We start from the raw sequence: 23,777 nt of genomic DNA, 5'->3' as shown, positions 1-23,777 counted from the left end.
CAGTGCATTGGATGCTATAATGTGGGAGCTCGAGTGATTTAGTCATGTAATATCTTTTTAGCGGCAGTGTCTCCACAGCAGGGATGCAGCTTCCCTTTCGATTGCCCTGCTCCCAACTTGGGCTCCAGCATCCCTCCCCCCATTTTTGGGAAGAAATGGGCTATCTCTTGGGAGACATCTGTTTGTTGACATATTTTACGTGCGGTTTGGCCATTTTAATGCTCATCCCCTTCAACTCATTTTGTGAAACTGCACCCCGCTGCTGTACTGGTTAGGAGCATTTCCTGGATTCACGTGTATTGGCTGCAAAATCGAGATTTTCCTTAACCTTCCTTATCTTTGTTCACTGGTGATGATAAGCACAGCTTGAGCCATCGGGAATTGACAATGTTAACAAGTGTGTGCTCTACAACGCCATTTAACCAGTACCTCCTGGCATATTGAAGGTCGAGAAGTCAGCATAATAACTCTTGAACTTAAAACCTCCGCTCTTGCTCTGCACGGACTGGCTTATCGCGAATTCCTCGCAGACTTCCTTCCATGCCGCGTGTGGTGTTGATGAAGGAGAAGGTGGTGAAGTGGTGAAGAATGTGGTGAAGGAGACCCTAAAATTTGTTTGGGTGTATATATAAATACCTGGTACGTGGCTCACTTTTCCCCATACTTGTATGCGATTAACGGTAGCAGCTCTCTGCAGCAGAATAATCAAGAGGATTTAAAGAGACATTTGAGCCCTTTATAAGACTGACAGCGGAACAAACAAGCCCTGTTGGATCGCAAATCGCGCACCCGACGGAGTATATCACACGTCATACTTTTATTATGACGTCACTTGTTCTCGACGTGCTTCCGACGTGCTAAAGAAAACCCAGCTGAGAAAAATAGCGCGCCGTTTGGGGAAGATACATGGAGCTTGTCAGCTGCCTGCCAACCAAGTCAAGTCAAGTCAAGCCAAATCAAGCCAAGTCAAGTCAAGTCAAGTCAAGTCAAGTCAAATCAACTCCAACTAACTGAGGGAACATCAAGTGGTACACGTAGACGTACACGTCACGGTCTCGGCGAAGTAAATGGGGTGAGGGGATGTGGAAGAGTTCAGGAGGCCTATTCGATGAGTTTTGTACACGTGGTACGACGGCAGCCAAAAGTGGAACAGGTCGGCGGTTCTTGTCATTGGGGCTTTACGACGCACACAGCTGCTGAGGCTACGTGGCGTCACTTGCCTCTCACCCTGGCAGGAAGGGCGGGCACCGCGGGGAACCCCGTACCTCTGCTTTCCCAGACGCGCAGTGGTTAACGCAGACGCGTCAATCACTACAAACGGGATGTCGGATCTTCACAAAAATGCCTTAGGACGTGTGTGCGTTGGATGCATGCAATCCGTGCACGTGATGTGTGACATGCGCAATGTGTTAAGCGTTCTGAAGTGCAGCGTGGATTTACACACGTGTAGATGGCAGTAGGATGTCAGAAGCAGCCGCTGGAAACGGATGGTGGACGAGATACCACAGCGTCCACTACCACAGTCGCATGTGGATGGCAGCACAGGGTCTGACCAGATTCTGGAAGAGGATGCCGCTGCCACAGCATCAGGGATATCGCGTGATATCGAAGGCGTATACCGTATATTTCGCATGTATACGCTTATGATATCATGATACGCAACATTCATTATTTACATTGCTCCCAAGTAGGTTCCGAATACTTACCACTGCGAAAGGAACGTGGGAGACCAGCGACGTCGGTCAAGTCCCGAACGACCTAGACTGCCGTTCACACCGATTGGGCGATCTGTTCACACGAATTGGATGGTCTGTTCACACCGATTGGGCGATCTGTTCACACGAATTGGATGGTCTGTTCACACCGATTGGGCGATCTGTTCACACGAATTGGGCGGTCTGTTCACACCGATTGGGCGATCTGTTCACACGAATTGGGCGGTCTGTTTTACGCTGTTACTGGCAGTCTGCTTGAAGACTAGGATGAGTCCCAGCTATTATAGCAACACTCCAGGGGCGAGGGAGTGCAGCTGCGATATGGCAAGCTTCTATCATATTCCCGTATCACATATCGAGGTACAAATATTCTTATTACACGTACCACTCGACATCTCTTGGCTCGTGTTCATCTGCATGCGTATCCGGTTGGTGTTCACATGTGCATCCGGCTCGTATTCACATGTTCATCCGGTATGACGCTTTTCATATAAGTTCATGCTACCCTGCGTACGGGCACGACTACCAAGCTTCCGGGCCTCTCTTCCGCGGTCAGCAAGCCCCACACATCTGCTGCACATCTGTCACACATCTGTCACACATCTGCCACATCTGTCACACATCTGTCACGCATCTGTCACATGAGAATAAAGTACTTTGGTACTAAGCAATTTTTAGTACTTAGTACTTTAACATTTCTTTAGAATAGCGATTTAGTTCTCAGGTATTTTTTAGTATCAACCACTTAAGTATTTGGGCACGTGTTTAGTACTGCGTACTTCAGTGCTTAAGCACTTAGTGCTCACGTCCGTACCAGTTTTGTGACAAATGTGTGGCGGCTGTGGCATGGGCAGTGGCCCAGTCGAAGGAGCAAAGGCAGCTCGAATGTGGCGCTCGATGGCGTGCGTCTGCATCTACGTTGTCGGCCGGCCGGGGTGACGGGACGAGTGACGTCATCAGTGACGCGGCGTGTGACGGGACGAGTGACGTCATCAGTGACGCGGCGCGAAGCTGAGCCAGAGACCACCTTCAAGTCTGAGGATGACGTCAGCGCGCAGCTTGATGTCCTCCCGCTTGTCGTGCGACGTGATCTTGAAGTTGCGCAGAACAGTGGCGATCAACACCTTCTCTTCCATCAGCGCGAACTTTTGGCCTGCAGGTCAGGGAAAGCTACGTTGCAAATTTTTAATAACTGATACAGCACTAAACGCGAATGAGGCCAGTGTTTGTGCAAGAACGCACCCCAGTCGCTAGTTGCCTGGTTTCGACTCCAAAAAGCGCAAACCACGGGCGAGTCTGCTCTTTGGCAAATGGAAGCCGATTCATGGCTTCGGGTGCACCCATTCCGGGGTAGCGTCACCTGTGATGGACCTGCAGTGCTTTGACTCTTTTCTGGATTATTCTTTAGGATTCTGAGCTCCTAACTAACTATAAGGTTTAGCTCGCCAAGGCACATTTCTTACTTCGTCAAGGAACAAACTGCGAGTGTGTGACTGATGCTTGTATATTTGAGCCCACAAGTAATGAGATATTACGTTATTCTGCTGCGCGGAGCTGCCATATATCGCGCCCTGGTACAAAAATGCAGCCAAACTGATTGTTGTTTGTCTGCTTCAGACAGACACTTCAGACCACTTCAGTATTCCTGTTTTCCCTACCGCAGCATTGGCATGCACGGTGTGAGTCCATCACGTCGCCCACAGACGAAAACGAGCCAGCTACCTGCAGCACCAATTCCAAAGCCTGCGACATACTTTGGTAGCAGTCAAGCGGACATCCCTGCTGGATTTACAGTCGCGGCACCAGAGAAGCCGACAGAGAAGGCACCAGAGAAGTCGACAAAGAAGGCACCAGAGAAACCGACAGAGAAGCCGACAGAGAAGGCACGAGAGGAGTCGACAGAGAAGGCACCAGAGAAGCCGACAGAGAAGGCACCAGAGAAGCCGACAGAGAAGGCACCAGAGAAGTCGACAGAGAAGGCACCAGAGAAGTCGACAGAGATGGCACCAGAGAAGCCGACAGAGAAGGCACCAGAGAAGCCGACAGAGAAGGCACCAGAGAAGCCGACAGAGAAGGCACCAGAGAAGCCGACAGAGAAGGCACCAGAGAAGCCGACAGAGAAGGCACCAGAGAAACCGATAGATCCAACAAGGCACATGTCGGCCTTCCGGATTATTTCTCATGACTTTCATTTGGCGACGGATACGGTTGGGCTTTAGGGCTGCTCTGGATTAAATCAAAGATAATCCTCAAATTGTAGGCCGAGCTTTGGCTGTTGGTTGGAACTGATCAGCACAAATTGATTGGATGCATTACATGCAACGCCTATGTTCGAAAAGAAGAACATTCAGGACAGACATATGCATTCTGGTTTGACGTTAACATGCATCGCAATTTTCACCAGCTCTGCTTTTCCAAATTTAACGAGCTGGACTTTGCCACTTCTGAAAACGTGGATTAGCTCGCGAAACACGTTTCGCATTGAAGGGTTATCTCGAGTCTGACCCCGAACTGACAGCCCACAAGGTGTTCGTGACAAGCCAGTGGGGCGCTGCTCCGAACAGCCTCTGCCGGCAAGGGTCATGTTCCGTGTCCCGCGTCCCACATCCCGCGTCCCGTGTCCCGCGTCCCGCGTCCCGCGTCCCGCGTCCCGCATCCCACGTTCCACGTTCCGTATACCGCGTCCCGCGTCCCGCATCCCGCATCCCGTGTCCGTGTCCGTGTCCGTGTCCGTGTCCGTGTCCGTGTCCGTGTCCGTGTCCGTGTCCGTGTCCGTGCCGTGTCCGTGTCCGTGTCCGTGTCCGTGTCCGGTGTCCCCGTCCCGCGTCCCGTGTCCGTGTCCGTGTCCGTGTCCGTGTCCGTGTCCCGTGTCCCGTGTCCGTGTCCGTGTCCGTGTCCGTGTCCGTGTCCGTGTCCGTGTCCGTGTCCCGCGTCCCGTGTCTCGCGTCCCGTGTCCCGCCGGCGCGCCGCTTACCGATGCAGTTGCGTGGCCCGGCTGAGAACGGCACGTAGCTGAAGGGGTGGCGGCCGCGCGAGGCCTCGGGGCTGAACCGCTCCGGATCGAACGTGTCCGGGTCGGGCCAGTGGCGCGGGTCACGGTGGATGGCGTACACCAGGAGGCCGATCCTGCACCGCTGCGGCACGCTGCACCCATCTGCAGCAACGACACCCCGGCGCTGACCAGCGGAAGACCGGTGCTGACCGGCGCCGACAACACCTGGCGAGAGAACGCTGCAGAGCGAGCTCTCGTCGAGGAGACGCTGCAGCGAGAACACTCGGCGAGAGAATGCTGCAGTGAGAACGCTAAGCGAGAGAACGCTAAGCGAGAGAACGCTGCAGCGAGAACGTTCGGCGAAAGAATGGTGTAATAAAAACGCTAGGCAAGAGAACGCTGCAGGGAGAACGCTCGGTGAGAGAACGGTGCAGCGAGAACGCTCGGCGAGAGAACGGCGCAAAGAGAACGCTGCAGCTGATGGTAAAATGACGACTTTTGTCAAACGTTTACAAAGCTTGTCCTGTTGTGTTGAAAACGGCTGCATGAAGACGAAGACGGATACAATTATGCGTCCACATTGCAAGTGCCTCGTTCGTGGCATTGACGTATTTTTTAGATATATAAAATAAATTTATCGCAGGAATTTCTGGCACGCTCACCGCTGAACCGGTCTTCTCTCACCTGGTCACCAGCTTACCGTGTCATATCACGAGGTCAGATCACCATGCAACCGAGGAGGTCATTAGGTGACCAGTCCATGTCATCAGGTCACCAGGTCACCGGCCAGGTCAGGTCACCAGGTCACCGGCCTCACCGATGACGACGTCCGAGTTAAGCCGGCGTCCGATCATGGGCACGGGCGGGAAGAGCCGCAGCGACTCTTTGATCACCATCTCCAGGTACTGCAGCCGCGACAGGTCCTCGCGCGTCACAGGCCTGTGGGGTGACACGGAGGCTCCAACCGGAACTCCTCAAGCTGTTTTGACATTTGATCTGATTCGCGTGGACATTGCTGCCGTAAAAAGGCAAAATGGTCTGAGAACCATCAGTTAGCATAGCACTTAAGTCTTTTGCCTTTGGACAACAGATTTGTTGTTTCAGTTGAAAACATAGATACAGTGGTATTAGCCTTATTACCCGGAAAAACCAGGAGAATGGAGACATAGTTAGGTTGATATTTCGGCAACATGCCTTTATCCAAACAATAGCAGAAGGAAACCAGGTAGACGTACGTAAACGTTTATTCACTTCTGCTTTTGTTTCGATGAAGGCATGTTGCCGAAATACCAACCTAACTATATTTCCATTCTCCTGGTTTTTCCGAGGAATAAGGCTACTACTACTGTCTTATCTATGTGAATAACGTTCCCCGCTAATGCACTGAATAACTTGCGTATTCCATTTGAAAACGATAAGAAACTGCAAGGCAGAATATGAGGAAGAGAGAAGAGAAGGGTGAAATAGGGAGATTCTGAATTTGACTTACTTCTTTTCCTTAGTGACTCGCAATGGAAGGCCACACCAGGCGTTTAGAAAATGAGCAAAATTGAGGACCGGCGACGTACTGATTAAGATTACTCATCTTAATGCGACGCTGAATGACATTTTCATAACCTGATGGAGATTTGTAACCTTGGCCCAAAGCAGCAATGTTGCAAGGATGACAGGCATAATACACGTTTAATTCGTGGAACGACGTCGAGGTTACGCGCATGCATGCTGGAGGACAGTTGTTGCCGGACGTTTACAGTAGATTGCTATTCCAGGGCCGAAGGATAGCATTGCTGGGTCGACACCATCTCTTCGCCTGCTTTTTTATGTTTGTTTCCTATTCATCGCTGGGAGTGCCGCGACTTTATTTTTTGCTTTCCGATATTAACACACAGTTCATTGCGTTGCTGGGATAGAGGGAGGGCCCCTCCTGGTTACCTGTTCTTGCGTAACAGTATGGAAGTGAAAAGTTTCCTTTGACATATGATAAAATGGATTGCATCAACGAAGGCAACTATGAAGATTTGAATGGTGAAGTCCTCGTGAAAATCAGTAGCAGCGTACCTTCAAAGTATGCGACTACTTACAAATAACCAAACCTAGTTGGCAAAGTGGTCCACTAATTGTTGATCTGACCCACGGCCGACATCCAAGTTTTTTGGGCTATCAAGTACGGCTTTTAGAATGAAGGGGTCTTGTGGTCACCAGTCACATAGTTTCAGAGTACAGAACTGTTTGCTTTTGCTATGACCCTGCCTGTCCGTTTTCATGGTCTTTGGCCTGATCCATGGCCACCTCATTTCACGGCGTAAGGAAACCGTGTATATGTAGGATTAGATAGGCTTGGTAGTGGTATGTCCGGTCACCGACAGAATTAAGGACGTGTGCCTCAGATCAAATTGTATTAATTAAATTAACTTCTGTTATTTAAATTAAATTTTATTAATTAAATTAACTTTTGTTATTTAAATTAAATTTTATTAATCAAATTGAACTTTATTAATCAAATTAACTTTTAATTAAATTAAATTTTTGTGGACTAACGCCAAACTTTGTACATAGATCTGCATGCTTCATATTACATGCGAGTCAACCAAAACACAAACGACCTACATTTGGGTTCTGTGTCTGGATCGACCCAGTTCTCAAGGACAATTGATCTCACCTCACGCCGCATGCGGTCTTCTAATTATTATCGGAGAACGTTTTAAATCCCTCTAGCCGTGGCTTACACAGGCTGCTGATGCACCAGCCACTCAAGGATGCGTGAAACTGTGGTGTTCGGGTATGTGTGGTGTTCTGGTGTGTGGTGTGTGGTGTTCCGGTGTCTTCGCCGGCGCAGCCTCACGCGACCTGAGGTCGTTACTGGTCACCGAGGGATTTTCTGCGATTGCAATTGTTTCAGAGCAATTTTCTGCACTTGCCTACGCTTCCAACAAATTCAGATGCTCCTACGAATTATCTAGCCAACTTTTTCCGAGAAAAAAAGAAGATACTCCTATCATTCATTTGAATGTCATCGTACGCTCGTGTCGGTTGATACCAGGCATTCAAACGATATCGCCAGTCGCAATCAGGAATAAAAAGGGCTGTGATATACAAGATCACCCGGGTGTTGATTTTCCCCTTATCATGATATGCTCTATATTTCTGCTTAGATTGTCGGATAACTTGTATCATGCACTGATAATTACAGGGCCTGAAAACACTTTCACTGACACTGACAGCCCAAGAACATCTCCCGATATCACCTCAGAATTTAACGGATACCTAGCGGATTGCCTGCTGCTCCTCCCGGCCATCCCGGTCCCCCCCGATGTGAGTGCTCTCACCAAAGATAATGGGCCCGTTCAAGCTCTCACTAAGCATCAAGTACAATGCACACGCTCTCTCCAGCTGTTTCACAATCCTCTCAAAGGTGGTCGCGGTTCTCACCGACTGTTACAGAACGATCTGATGACCTGGTTCTCTAATGTTCTCACAGGCCACTGCGCGACGTCCGACCGAGAAGGCTCTCACAGTTCTCACCGGTCGTCGTCGCCCAGGACATCCCGCACCTCCTCGAAGGCCCTCTGCTGTATGCCGGGATGCCGGCCCAGGTTGTAGAGGGTCCAGTTGGCGCCGGCCGAAGTTGTGTCGTGACCCTGGAGGCGGGTAGGAGCGGTCACTTGACAACGCTGTCTCGCCTTCTCAAGACGGGATCGTCTCCAGCGGAGCTGCTTTAGAACAGAGCTGTTCAGTATTCGAGATCGCAGGGATTCGGACCAGCGCGGAAGAGTAAGGGGCTAAGAAAGTTCAAGACGTTGTGAAGGGTAACGTTGTAACGTTGTAACAGGGCCGTCATGTCCAGGTAAGTCGTCAGTCTGGCACGCAAGACTGAATAAATTGCGTTGCGGTCCAGACGTCCTCTTTTCACGTAGATAAGCATTAATGTATTTGTAGAGCTGAGAATGCGAATGAACACAGAGGAACGTCAAGGCGTGAACGCCACGTGCGTGGAGGACAGCTTCCTTCCTGCACATCCTCCTACATACCCGATCTTTGGGGGCGGGAGGGGGAGGGGCGGCAAGCACACATACGATCGACAGCACGCATGAGCCCACCGGTGGATACCATCACCCCCACCTCGAACATGAACGTGTCGACCTCCTCCCTGATGTCGGCATCGCTCAGCGGCCGGCCGTCAATGGTGGAGGCCAGCAGCAGGTCCAGCAGCGCCAGCCGCTTCCGGCCTGTGGAAGGCCTCCAACGTCAGCTACCAGATGCACGTAGCTCATTCTACGGCTGCTGGTCGGTGGAAGCCGCAAGCAGCGGGCCCAGAGTGCCAACCGCTTCCTGTCCACAGGGTCTGAATGATGACTGTCGCGCGCGATGCCCTTAACGCAATGCCGAATAGCCTCATCGTTATAAGCCAACAGACGGCGGTTTTGGTGGATCATCACAGCTTGGGATCGTGATCCAGCCCCGTCAAAAGAGGTACTTAAAACTTGCTGACTTACTCTATCGCAATGCACATGCAGGCGAAGATCAGCGTACGAAGAGACCGCGAAATAAGGGAATTGTACTTCGAAATGACTCGGAGCCAAAGCCCAAGGTGTGTATATACTGGAATGTGAGTCCATATTGGTGTAAACTTATTTTGGTTCACATTGTACTGAACGTGGCACTGACAGTAAACCAAGTGGCCCGAATGCAAAGCAAGGCGCTGCTTAGCTACACCGCCGGGCCGCTATGGTAGCGGTGTAGCGGTCAAAGCTCCGATGGCGGCTTATAGCTAGGGTCGAAGAAAGTCGAGTTGATTCAAGGCCTCGGGTGGGTTCGATCCCCGTCAAAGGCACCGCATTTCCTAGATGGGACGGGGAAATCCGTACTATGGGTGGCGGCATTCGAAACGCGCGTCGCACGTTTGAATTCCCGGTGCTGCAGGGCGAAGACTTCAGGGCAATACCGCATCCCACCTCCAGTCACGTGAATGCAGGGCTAAGAGTTTCCCGTGGCCTCGGTGACCTACGCTTAACGACGAATCTAAGCACAACAGTGAGTCGTCAAACAACACATGGAACACGATCTCTGTTTAAACGCGTTTTGTTGAACCCGATAAAACACAGCAGCACTGAGAGATGGAAGAGGCACCGCACTTGAGCCGATATTTTTTTGTGAGAGCGGCAAGCCAGTGTCGATATGTTACGTTGTAAAAACGCTGCAGGTACCTTGTGGTGACGTCTGTGGAGTTTCGGACGCGTCTTTTGACTTGCTTAGCTCCTCTCTCCTGGACTGAATCACCTGATCAAGATCGCTCCGGTCAGCCACAACCCAGCGGCTTATCACATGTTGCGGGTGAAAACACCGTGCGCACGGCAGCTCACGGGCAGAGATAATAAGTCAGAAACAATAAGACAATAACACAGAAAACAACACCAATGATGTGAGCTGTTCGCCAAGCAAGAAACATCCTTGCGCGGACAGGCAGCGCCAGGGAACGCTTTGGCACTACTCGGTGAGGCAACCAGTTGCGAACCCAAACGTAAGCCCTTCAGCATAACATATTAGCTGCGCGGGTCAAGTTGCGTGATGAAGGCTTGTTTATCTTCACACACAGACACAGCACTCGTGTCGTGGCTGTTCAGAGCTAACAGATTCCTGTTTCGTAGTCAGGTTCAGTTTGAATGTGACGGTGTTTCAGCAGGATGAAATTATGCGCTCTACGTCACTCGAGATTGACACAAGTTGTTTTCAAGTTGGTTGTTGAAAAGATCCTGGGTGTTGCGACAATAATTAAGACGCATGTTAAACAGCCCACGTGTTTTGTGGAGGATCTGACGGAATGTGTCATTTTAACACAACACCTTCCTGCGCGTATCGTACGCAAGGCATTTGAAATCGGGGCGTTGCCTCCCGTGTTTTTGCCTATGATCATCAGTCGAGTTTTTTAGCCAAAGTTTGGAAATTGCTCACCGAATCTGTGAACCCGTGAAGAAGCTTTAGACATTCTTGTTGGGATTGGTACAACGAAGTCCGACGAAACAGGAAATCACTTCTGAGCCATGGCTTCAAGAAGCGGAAAAAGGAGATCTCGCCCATTCTGAAAACATCGTTGATTAGTAGAGCGCTACAGCTATTTACGGGCGGCAGAACGGTATCAAAAACGACACTCACACACAACATATTGAGGCTGATCGTGAAAACTAACGTACATCTTATATTAACGAGGTCATAATAATTTGTTTTTTGTTGTATGAATTTTGATAATTATTTTTGTCATCATTATTTTGCATGTTTTTCAATTGTATGAGTTATGCTTTTAAACATATACACGAATATAAAGTGGCCTTGCCTTTCACTACCATTAGTTCAATAATGCCAATGAGGTGGGGGGGGGGGGGGGCGTTTGCATGACGTTTCTATCGTGTCATACCTGTCTGGGTGTCATTCAGATAGGTGGCACGAAATAGGCTGGACAAGTTGGGATGCGCCTGCCTCAAAAAATAAGAGGGTTTGAAGCCTTCAAAATGGCATGACTGTGGACTGTAACCAATGATCCTGAGAATGATTATCTCTCTCTAAAAATATCTCAAAAACGTTGTCTCTCGACACCTCACGCAAATGTGAAACACCTCCTTCCATGCCCAGATGCAGGAATGTGTCAGCCTTCGAGATATGCCAGCGTTGCTTCGGTGACTCTTATCTTTTGAAATGTGAACGTTCCGCTGTCTCTGGGCGACCACACAATCCGAACAATGGTTGGACTCACAGCTGTCACCGGGAGCGCCATTGCACGGCTGCTGAGGCTGCGAATGGATCAGAAAACAGCGGGCGCAGCAGCACCACGCCACCGCATTGATCCTGAGCCCGTGGATCATGACCTCCGGCCAGTGGTCATTAGCCTGGGAGCTGTGAACCATGACCTCCGACTGGTAATCTGCGACATGCGCACTTAAAGCCGTGGTCAGTAATGATCGAATGTCTGCGAGTCGGTGACGCGTCGTCGATCTGTGATCTGCGTCAATCAATATGTGATCTGTGTGATCAATCGATCTGTGAGCCATTCTCTGTGCCCCGTGACCGTGACCTTAAACGGTTATCTGTGATCTGCCGCCTGCATCTGTGACCTGGACCAGGGTCAACCGCCAGACCCATTACTTATGTGGCCTCTGTGACATGTGACCCATTTCTGTGACCCGGTACCTGTGACCCGTGGCATGCACCCTCAACCTAATGGGAATTGTTACAAGACTGATTTATGATCGAGCTCCAAGAAAGACTGGTCGCGTCCCAGTCTTCAGCCGGGAAACTAACCCGAGCATATCACGCGGAGGTCCGAAATGCCACAGACTGAGCTATGTCCCTCCTCCTTCCTCCCCGGGTATAATCCGCGATCCGGGCTCCGGGATCCTCCGGGATCTGGGATCCCTCTGTATCTGGGATCCTCAAGGACCCGGGATCTAGGATCCCTCTGGATCCGGGATCCTCGAGGATCCGGGATCTGGGATCTGGGTTGTGACACTTGGGGTACTGGATCCGGATCCTGGAATCGGGATCCGAATCTGGGATCCATGATCCGGGAGCCGGCATCCGGAATCTGTAATCGGCGGCCCGTGACCGATAGCTTATCACCCATGATGTGATAAGGCGTCACATCATGCGGACGGTTGTCAGTATCAGCTATCAGAAGACCCGTCACCTCACCTGTACACGGCCCGGACATAGTCGGAGCGTACCTCACCTGTACACAGCCCGGACATAGTTGGAGCGCACCTCACCTGTACATGGCCCGGACATAATTGGAGCGTACCTCACCTGTACACAGCCCGGACATAGTCGAAGCGTACCTCACCTGTACACAGCCCGGACATAGTCGGAGCGTACCTCACCTGTACACAGCCCGGACATAGTCGGAGCGTACCTCACCTGTACACGGCCCGGACATAGTTGAAGCGTACCTCACCTGTACACAGCCCGGACATAGTTGGAGCGTACCTCACCTGTACACGGCCCGGACATAGTTGGAGCGTACCTCACCTGTACACGGCCCGGACATAGTTGGAGCGTACCTCACCTGTACACGGCCCGGACATAGTTGGAGCGTACCTCACCTGTACGCGGCCCGGACATAGTCGGAGTGTACCTCACCTGTACACAGTCCGAACATAGTCGGAGCGTACCTCACCTGTACACAGCCCGGGCATAGTCGGAGCGTACCTCACCTGTACACAGCCCGGACGTAGTCGGAGCGTTCCTCACCTGTACACAGCCCGGATATAGTTGGAGCGTACCTCACCTGTACACAGCCCGAACATAGTCGGAGCGGGCGCCCTGCTGCGCCTTAATCTGCACCCCCATGGTGGCCTCTGCGGATACGGGGCAGAGTGACGGCGGTAACCCAGACCCCATACACGCTCTGGCCTCTCTCAGAAAACATGAACAGTACGGGAAGGTTTCTGGAACCTTTCCGGTTTTTTTAATTCCGCGAGAAATTGCCATGCAATGCGGAATACTGGAGGCAGTTTTATGTCGGACTGTATCGATCGCTTTAAAAAACTACACCGAAACCCTGCCCGGTGCGAAGATAGCGAAGACCGCATCAAGGCGAACGGACTTCGATCCACCGAAAGTCGGTCGGGTATTAGCGCGTCAGTGGACAGCAAAGACCATGAGAGACAACTTTCACATAAGCCAGCCAGGCTGTCTCGTCGATAAACAACACTTAGTTCGTTTCTCCCATCACTAATTTAATGTTATGGGCACTGACAGTGGAGTCATCCTGCACCACCTTTTTGCATTTTATTGTTGAACAATTCGATAACACAGAAAGCTTGAACTCTGCCCACGTCATTATTCATCATCAATCGTTGGCATACGAGGGACCCCAGGGACAGCGCAGGCATCAATCGTTGGCATACGAGGGACCCTAGTGACAGCGGAGGTCTGTCAGAAAGTGACCGTCTTTCGGACAATGACGGCCAGCGGACCAGTAAGAGTCTCTGGGTCAGTGAGTGGCCTCTTGGACTGACTGGCGGTGAGGGATTGACCTCTGGGGCAGGAGGGAGAGGCCCCTGAGACAGAGAGCCTCTGGAACATGCCTCTGGACCAGTGATATCTTTGAGACAATGAGGACCACAGGGTCATTGAGGGCCTCTGGGTCATTGAGGACCTCTGGGTCAGTGAGGGCCCTTGGGTTATTGAGAGTCTCTGGATCATTGAGGGCCCCCGAGTCATTGAGGGTCTCTGGGTCAATGAGGGCCTCTAGATCAGCGTGGGGCCTCTGGCACAGTGGAAAAGACCACCCTCCATTCCAATGCCGCTACTGGCCCCGACCGCAAAGCACGCCCAGCGCAGAGGGCGCAGCAGGACATCCGACGACCTGTCGGAGCCCGCTAGGGGCGGAGCCCGCTGGTGTCGGGGCCGCTTCTGTGTCGGCACCACTTACGATATCACACATGATATGCAACCGGAATGAACAGCATCCTGGGCGACAACCAGCAACTATTTTGTTCTCCTATCTCATAACCACGCAGCCAGATACTCTCTAACCTATAGGGCCACGCAAAAATGCGACACTTTCTTTGACATGAGATCACAGAGTATACTCGACGTCTTACAGCCAAATATCTCGGATCTCTTGTTCTGAGAACTCAACTCACCCAGACTCTTCAGACGTCATTAATCGTAACCAAGGTACAAGACATGGAATTGCTGCAATACGTCTTTGGTTCATGGCACGTCATCACGCAAAATAACGAGGAACCCCATAGTAGATCACCTCGAACGAGGAACCCCATGGTAGATCACCTCGAACGAGGAACCCCATGGTAGATCACCTCGCGTGCGCTTGCACGGTCACGTTTGGAACCCACCACAGATAATGTCCTGCGTTTGGAACCCACCACAGATAATGTCCAGCGTTGCCTTGGTGATGTAGGGAAAGACGTCGGTCCTTTGGCCGTTCGTTTCTCGCAGTTTAGATACAAGCACTTTCGACTGCTCGTTGAAGGCCGTCATGAACTGGTCCAGGATGGAGAAGTGGAAGGCAGGCGTCAGCATCTTCCTCCTCTTGTGCCACTTGGAGCCTGGTGGGAAGGATCATTATTTCGACCACTCTTCTGCGAGCCATCAACATTTCTCTCGATGTGACGCCTGAGCCGTTTCTCTGTCTGAGAGCATGAGTTTTTAATGTGTGAATATATCGAGAATATCTTATATATTTAATATCTGAGAATATCTTTCCTCGAGATGGTTAATCATACCCACGAATGGCAGCCAGAACGAAAAGCCAGCAACCAACCGCTGGCCAGCAACGCCCTTCACAATAGTCTTACGGTTAAATATTCAACCACTTTACATAACCAGGTATGTATGTAGCCGTTGTGTAGCGCGACCGTACTGGTGCGCACATCCGCGATTCTCGATGCTCAGACGACTGGACAGTCGCATGACTCCTCTGAAGCTGATAGTCTATCTGGGAACTATCAATAGGTGCAGTCAATTTCTGACGAAATCCTTTTCATCCCCGACTTGATTAAATAAGTATGTTTTATGACCAAATATTTTGGGAACGACTGGGATTCGAGCCCACCTGCGCTGATCAGTAGTCCGTCACCCAACCACGGTTTCAAGCCGTCGTACTCTTCGCCCTTCTGAATGTGCTGGTTGCTGCTCAACACCACCTGTAACAACGCCAGGCACTCGGAGAGTTGGACTGACGGTTAGGGGCCGACAGAAAACCAACAGCTCAAAAGAACAGACCCGGAACTAACGCAACAAGCATTTAGCATGACAACCGAATGATCTTCAAGACGGTCGTATCAGTTCAAAACCACATGCAAACTGGAACAGTCCCTTAAGGTTGCACCACGTGGTTTCGAGCAAGTGCAGGATTCCGCGCAATTGGTTGAGAACTTCGAAATATATTTCGTAGCAGAAAGCACAAGGATGTAGTGATGTAGTGATGATCACGTAGTGATCAGGCACAATAATGGCTGATTACGCCCCACATCTCACGAAAACATCCTCTCAGTGACGTTATTTACCTCGGCTGCCTCTGGTGTGTTGATGATGACGTAGTCGGAGCCCAGCTTCAAGTGAAAACATCCTTGGAACTCCTTGCTCCACCCCATCAAAACGTTGAGAATTTCTAAAAAAAATCAGGATTTGGATTAAGAATCGTCATAGTTCGGTCTTCGTATGGAACTTCCCCTGAAAATGTTTTCCAATGTTATTCCATCCATTTCAGCCACTTTCTCCTGCAGATCATAGTAATCGCCGCCTGCGTTATTTTTAGACACATCATTTAGTATTACTATAACATTACTGTTGTCATTACATCATTAATAAATGAGACAATAGTAATGGCCATATTCATCGGAAAAAAAAACAGGAGAATGGAGATATAGTTGGGTTGATGTTTCGGCAACATGCCTTTATTGAAACAATAGCAGAAGTTCATCTGAATAGCAGAAGTCACTTCTGCTATTGTTCCGATAAAGGCATGTTGCCGAAATATCAACCCAACTACATCTCCATTCTCCTGGTTTTGTTCCGGGGAATGAGGCTAATACTAGTGTCCTATGTATGTAAATAATGTTCCCCGCTATTGCACCGAACAACTCACATCGCTAGTAGATTTTAATTTGTTTGTATGTCAGTATCACGGCTACGGTGCCTAAGCAGATGCCGGTAATGCTCTATAACACGTATTTCTGATCCACATCCATCCACACAAACTATTTAAAAACGAACCCTTCTAAATATGACGAGCCGCGGAGTGGAATCCAGAACAAGCACTGGGACGTTCAGAACATCTAACGCGTAGATGCAGTTCGAATCGGCATCTTACTCCGCAGCGTCACCGGTCTAACACCTTCTGTGTCCAAAACCGAGCCTGTCCGGGCCAAAGCCGTGTCAGCCGGAACCTGTCACGTCAGCAGTCCTCCTCACCAGTCCTCCCGCCGGAGTTCCTCACCAGTCCTCCTCATCGGTGCTCCTCTGTACCAGTCTTCCCATCAGTGCTTCTCACCAGTCCTCCCCATCGGTCCTTCCCATCGATCCACCCCATCAGTCCTCCCGCCGGAGTTCCTCACCAGTCCTCCTCATCGGTGCTCCTCTTTACCAGCCTTCCAACCAGTGCTTCTTACCAGTCCTTCTCATCGGTCCTCCCCACCATTTCTCCCCATCGGTCTCCCCACCAGTCCTCCCCACTAGTCCTCCTCGCCAGTCCTCCTCACCGGTGCTCCTCCTTACCGGTCTTCACACCAGTGCTTCTCACTGGTCCTCCCCACCAGTGCTTCCCATGGGTCCCCCCCCCCACCGGTCCTCTCCACCAGTCCTCATCGCCCGTCTTTCCCACCGGTCCTATTCCTCACCTGTCATGTCGCTGGGCATCAGGAGGGCCGAGCCGATGAGCGGGTACATAGGCTTGGGCCCCGGCAATCCGCCGATCCCCGCTCCGCCGCCGGACGACGCCCTGTACAGCAGCAGCAGCAGCGGCAACAGCAACAGCAGTAGCAGCAGCAGCAGCACGTGCGGCAGCGGCAGGGCGCGCACGTCCGGCAGCACCGACAGGACGCCGTCCAGCAGTGATTCCGTTATCCCCGGCATGACGGCGGCTGGAGCAACATGCCACGAGTTAAAACGCCGTCCTACAATGCCAGACTCACATGTCCGACGCTAGCTTCGCACGTGCCTGGCCACCTCACCCAGTACGGGCGTGAGGCCTTTTGCACGTGCTTGGCCACCTTCCCCGGTACGGGCGTGAGGCCTCTCGTACGTGCTTGGCCACATTACCCGTTACGGGCGTGAGGCCCTCCGTAAGTGTTTGGCCGCCTTCCCGGCATGGGCGTGAGGCCCTCTGCCAAACCCATACCATACCATACCATACCATACCATACCGGGATAGACAAAAAACAAATCAAAACAGTGATGGCGGTACGTATATGCTAGACCTGTCACTTTTGCAAATATCATTAAACACCGTCTCTTAAGGCTGCTTTGTCACGTCGGGTGGAGCAAGACCAAATCATGCGATTTCCAGCTCATCGCAGCTTGTTTTGTAAATCCGCGGAGAAGGCAGATTTAGTTGAAGCTTATAGCTATAACATTTAGCAAAGCATATAACAATCACCTCTCACAGGTGATGCGAGGTAACCTAGTGATATTGAAGTTGAGTGACCTTGCATTCGGCGTCTTCATAAACGGTGATGATATTGATACACGCAAATGTTCATTGGCATTAGTTATGGCAAATAAGTCGTGAACACTTTTCACGACTTATTTCGATATCATTTTGAACGGTTTACGTTATCAAAGCCAACATTTTCGTTCTCTGATTTAACGGCGTCGTGCAGCAAATTGGCAACAATTTTAAAACATGGCTTCATGCTGCCTTGAATAAGAACGACTTTTTCAAAGGTCAGAGCCACTGATGATGTTCATCATGCATCTATTTCATAACTTCGCAGCTGCTAGACACCAAGGTCCGGTACACAGAGCCAAGAATGCGCCATGAAAACAACCGAATGTTTAGATTCCACCGTGCAGACTTTTTATAATGAGGTCATAGGTGAGTTCTTGCCACCCTCAACAAAAAAATGACTGAAGTTTTCTGGGACGGCCTCCGACCGGTGGCAAGCGCCTATGCTGCGTGTCAGGTGACGTCACGAAGCAGGACGGATCCAACAGGTGCACCCAACTTCCACTAAGCACAGCACATTTTGTAACATGTTTCATAGGGCTCTAAGCAACCCATCAAGTAATGAAAAGAAAGGAAGAGCGTAAGCGAAACATAAACTTTGCTGTTTGCCAATGGATAATCTCCGTGACCTTTAGGTAGAATGTTGGAAGAGGTAAAACAAAACTGGAACACGTGGGGGATGGGTGGTGCGAAACAGGGACACGACCTGTTGGACAACAGATTCTTAGGTTCACCGTACATAAATTAAATCGGACACATCGTTTGGAAATCAAAGCTGTGCGAACATACGGCTTGGAGGAAAGACAAGAAGCTGACAGAGCGCCTGGTGACATCTTCTATCTCGAATCATGAGTGCCTCAGGAACAACATGTGCTATTTATGTAATTCAGTACTTCAAGGCTTTGCACACGCAAAAAAACGTGGTTCACGAAATTAAGTGTTAACTGTGTACAAAACAAAGGAGGAGCATAGCCTATGTCGGAGAGACCATGTGCCATATTCGTTTGAGATATTGTCAACGCCTGCGAGAAGCTAAAAACAAAGCAGAAAAGTATCTCTTTCGGCGACCGTTCTTCAATAAACACACTCAGTCTGAAATCCAGGGAGGTACGGGCCCCATACCCCCTAAAGAGCTCAAAACCGTTTACAGAGCGCAGGGACCCTCCAGACAGAAAAAAAACGAATCTATTCTTATAAGTGTGGCAGCATAGCACACACAAGTGGCAGCGTCGCCCTTCACGGTGTTACCAGGCGTGATATCTTGACAGCCGCATCAAACGCCAGTTGGGCTCTGAGGGCATGATAGGAACACGCTATCAGCGTTCGGCAGATGTGCTCGCTAAACGCTTGTGAATGTCGCTTTGCCCACCACTTGTTTACAAGTGATGTGCCAAGCCTGAACTGATGGAAGGACAAATATGTGTGCGGCAGAAAAAGAGCTTAGTTTCCGTCTTTGTCAATACCATAACCGCATATCGGTGATCACAATGCATATTTTGCGGATAGAAAAACAGCCGAATAAAACTGTTTTTCGAAACTGGAAGTTTATCGAAACCACCGAATCACCAAGTCTCGAAGCAGACAGCTGTCTCCTGCGTCGTTGAACTCCCAGTTATTGCGCAGAGATCCATGATCTTGTTGTTCGTAACTTATGTGCACTTAAGCAGCCTACCCAATTGCTTTAATGCATTGCAGACGGCTCACCACTGGCCACTGTCTACATGATTAGCATGTATGATTTTAAAAAACGTCTGTGCGCTGCAAAAATCTTGTTCAGCAGTTCAAGATTCATGGCGTGCGTCAGTTTCCAAAAATATATTTCCTTAATGGGCAAGATCGGTAGACGAGCAAGCCCCACACAACACCATACAGTTGATAACCTTGCATGAAAGACGGGAGATCTATCTAGTTGTAGCGACTGAACGGCGTTTGGGTTCGTGCACAAACAATCCAGTAATCAGTGTGTGGTTTGCCCCATGAGAACGTACGAAAACGGTAAGCAAATGTGTCGACATATGTATATATATATATATATATATATATATATATATATGTATATATATTATCTCGCCACTCACCTAGTCTCGCGCACGATATCAACGAGTCATTGCTCCGGAAGTTGTTGAAAAGCTCTGATTGGAAAAGAAAAACATGAGTGAGTTTGTGTAAAAAGTCACAAGACGACTTCTGAAAAGCCAATGGGATTTGTGTGTGTGTAGCTTTGCCACTAGACCTTGAAAGCTCATGGTTTGTTTACCAATTCAGCTGACCCGGCATTGTTTTGACTTGGCATCCCACTGGGCAGGAGTCTATGGCGACTCCGTGCAGGTCGCACACGTCGCAGACTGTTCGTCCAATCATTTCCATTCATTCCCCGGAAAGAACCAATTAGAATCTCGGGGAACAGAAACCGCGTAGCACAAATGCGCCGGGATAAGAGAGGAAGACAGGAGTTGTGGAGTAGTGGTTGTTGTTCAAGCATTTGTTCCAAGTAACAAACTAAAATTCCTGCGAATCCGCGGTTTAGGTAGGGCTCCGACTGATCGCCGTCCGGTGTCATCAGAAAGCTAGCGAAGCAGCTACAGTCCAGAGCTGCAGACAACGCTCCCATCGTCCTCCCTCTGTCGCTGTGTGCCATCGGACAGGTCAGGTCACAGGCCAGGTCAGGCCACAAAGATCCTGCTCTCTGAACAGGCATGAAAATTGAAGATAAATGTTATTCACATTACAAAAGCAATTGATTATTTTCACCATTGATATCATCAATAAGTAGCCATCAGTTATTCGCAATGGAAAACGCCAAGAGTGTTTTAAGAGAGAGAAAACACCAAGAGAGAAAAACACCAAAGAGAAACACCAACCTCATATTTCGATATTAAGAGAAGCAGGTGCATATTCGACCTGTGAAAAAAAACACGATATCGGTAACCGGTAGACCGATGCATTGAAAACACGCAATGGCGCCTAACATTGCATGAAACTCAGAGGCGTTTACAGCTACTATAGGAGCGTATTTCATCCACAGCCCAACGCCTTCTAAATCTTGATCTTGGTGACCAGCGCGCAAAGCTCGATGAATGCCTGGCGGTCACACATTAGCTCCTCTTACAGGGCACTTACGCCCACGCAGAATATCCAAGATCAAAATACGCCAGCCACGAGTGGGCCGAGAGGCGTCCTGGAGGGCACCACGACCGGGCGCCCGGCGCGTACACCGCAGAGGGGTCCCTACGCGGCTAGGCTCGCGGAGGCCTATACTGATTTGGGCCCCCAGACGCCTGTGGGTCATACCCCACCGTTATCCACTCTCCTTCATCTCATAGGCCTGAAATGGTCATAACTGGTCGAAAATCAAATCAATCAAAATAACCAAACAAAGCCAAAGATCTGTTTGGCGCTCAATGACGCGCTTGGTAAGAAAGTTTTGGCTTTGGTCTAGCCACCAAAGGCGCGTTCGATTGAAGTGACGTCTTGTTTGTGGCTATCAGAGAGCCGTCACCGGAAATTGTCGCAACTGTTCTATCACTTAGAGCTGCCTCGCAAGTGTTCATTACGTTTAATTACACAAATCCAGCCCCGCCATTCTTACAAACCGTGCGACATGAATGCGAAGCGTGCTCAGACTTTCTCATATCTCAATCGCGGACACAACTCGAGGGAATAACTCATCGCGGGAGCAAGTTGTTAAATGCTACTTATTAGCACATTAGCACTAACACTTGTCAAGATAGTGATGAGTCTGAAAAGGCACCGTCGGTGACGCTTTGCGCCTCGGGTCACAGTCTCCCTCAGCCGTTTGTTTCAGCTCGGATCAGCCTGTGCGGCTTACCCTAGTCTGGGGGTGGCGCCAGGCTCGCGCGGCCTATATCCGGGCGGACCCCAGTCTTGAGTAGCAGGATACTGGTCGGTGGAGACGGATCCCGGTACGTGCGGCTGGATCCCAGCCTGCAGGGATGGCTACCGGTTTTGGGCACCGGATCCCGTCGTCGCCCACTGCGTACTATCCCGCTTCCCAGCGGCAGGGACGGCGGAGCCCGCGGGGCGCCAGGGGCGGAGCCAGGCACGCGTCCCGCGGCAGGGCGCGACGGGAGTCTGGCCGGACTCGGAAACGGGCAACGAGGCAGCGAAGCGAAGCGATCTGTGGAAGCGATCGACCATCCCAACGCATCAATACAGCCCCAGCTTTCCCTCCTCCCACTGGAGATCACCTGCCATCGTTATCTACGGTCCCTCAAGCGCCCGACCATCAGCGGAGGATTCAGGATTGACGCCACCAGTGCGCTCCACCCGATTCGGCGGCTGGGTGCGCCTCTGTCCTCTGGCTGACGGAGGAGCGCCGTATCTCAGCACGGGACGAGATCTGACCATGAGACGGCACCGACCCCGCCGCGTACCGGGCCGGCCGGCGCCTGCACGGGCCGGGGTTGGAGTGGTTTGTTTACACGTCCCGCGGCGCCGCAGCACGCGGCCCGGGTGAACAAGTGACGGCCGGGTACGCGTCTCAGCGCCGGCTTCGAGGCGCCGAACGATCAATGGTCACACTCGCTCAAAGCGGGGGTGTTCTTATCATTCGGCGTGGGATTATCACTCAAAGTTGATGCAGCGTGCGAAAAACTTTAACTGCCAGGAAAGTACACGCAAAATACGACAGCGGTCAAAATGATGAAGGTAATCACCAGATGGCGTCATTTGTCGCGTTAAAACGCGGCTGGCGACGGCGTGTATTTCAGACGCGCAAGCTTCCACCCCACGTATATGCGGGCGAAATGTTCATATGCGCTGGCTCGCAGGCTTCGTTTCATAAATATAGGTCAACGTCATGCTAGGTTGTGACGAAATGACGTCACTAGGTACTTAGGTACTGATTCGGAGCCTTTATTTCATTAGTGTTTTCTATTATTAGTATGTATATTATTATTTATTTCTATTCAATTATCAGTATTTACTTATTATTATTCGGAGATTATATCTTAATCAGTACCATGTTAGGTAATGATTCGGAGGTTGTATTCGTCGCATTGGTATTGTCTTTATACGCGATGAGCCCACATAAACGGATTCAAAGACGTTGCTTGGGGGCAGCTGAGGTCGAGCCAGGTCACCCTGATGTCATACTAGGTCATCATGATGAATTTTGTGTTTGCTTTCCTCAGGAAACGAAACGAAAACGAAAACGAAACGAAACGAACGCTTACGCGTGATCTGGTGATCAAATAAGCTAGATCATCTTGAGTCAACTGTACGTGATCTCATTCGGCAAATTATTGTTGGGCTTATAAAATCTCGCTTTTGTGCAATATGGAGGCCTCCATGATTTTTGATGCAGGTAATTGATGCAAGGTCACTTGTGATCACCTGCTTCAGATAATCACGGACCATGATTCAAATGTCAAGAAATGTGTTTTCTGTGTATCTGACGCGACTCCGACCGCAGAGCTTCTAATTTGTGGACTTTGTCCATGATGACATGGAAATGGACTACGTCCGCTAGGGCATCTCCTAGTCAAAAGCAGTCTGGAACACATTGATCTGACATAACCTGAATGTAAACAACGTAGAGCATCTTGGGAACTTGTGCAACGTAGGATATTCATATTGCATAAGCGTATTACACGCGATGCTGAAGCTAAGCTAGTCAGCTACCGTAGTAAGATATATGTAAATATTGTGTTTATATGTATGCATACATGTATTAAAGATATATATATATATATATATATACACACACACACATATATATATATATATATATACATATATATATGTATGTATGTATGTATGTATGTGACCGTTCACTGCTTCGCTCTCTCTCTCTCTCTCTCCTCTCTCTCTCTCCTCATCTCTCCCTCTCTCTCTCTCTCTCTCTCTCTCTCACTCTCTCCTCTCTCTC

The 23,777-nt window shown here is 50.2% G+C and overlaps 1 protein-coding gene across 1 annotated transcript; it reads right to left on the bottom strand.

Moving 5' to 3' along the window:
- Window positions 1-1,605: 1,605 nt before the first annotated feature.
- On the bottom strand, window positions 1,606-21,870 carry LOC119098872 (cytochrome P450 4C1). Its single transcript, XM_037221953.1, has 13 exons — window positions 21,717-21,870; window positions 17,061-17,303; window positions 15,729-15,832; window positions 15,275-15,365; window positions 14,586-14,768; window positions 12,980-13,049; window positions 10,657-10,783; window positions 9,912-9,984; window positions 8,827-8,933; window positions 8,230-8,345; window positions 5,525-5,646; window positions 4,690-4,869; window positions 1,606-2,868 (listed from the first exon to the last, which is right to left on the bottom strand). The coding sequence occupies exons 2-13, from the start codon at window positions 17,293-17,295 to the stop codon at window positions 2,708-2,710; spliced, it is 1,569 nt and encodes a 522-aa protein (XP_037077848.1). The 5' UTR covers window positions 17,296-17,303; window positions 21,717-21,870; the 3' UTR covers window positions 1,606-2,707.
- Window positions 21,871-23,777: the final 1,907 nt, after the last annotated feature.

Source organism: Pollicipes pollicipes, unplaced genomic scaffold (genome assembly GCF_011947565.3).
Source record: "Pollicipes pollicipes isolate AB1234 unplaced genomic scaffold, Ppol_2.1 Scaffold_1600;HRSCAF=1878_pilon_pilon_pilon, whole genome shotgun sequence".
NCBI classification, from domain to species: domain Eukaryota; kingdom Metazoa; phylum Arthropoda; class Thecostraca; order Pollicipedomorpha; family Pollicipedidae; genus Pollicipes; species Pollicipes pollicipes.
Note: the sequence above shows the minus strand (reverse complement) of the source record. Positions and strands in the feature narration are given on the sequence as shown.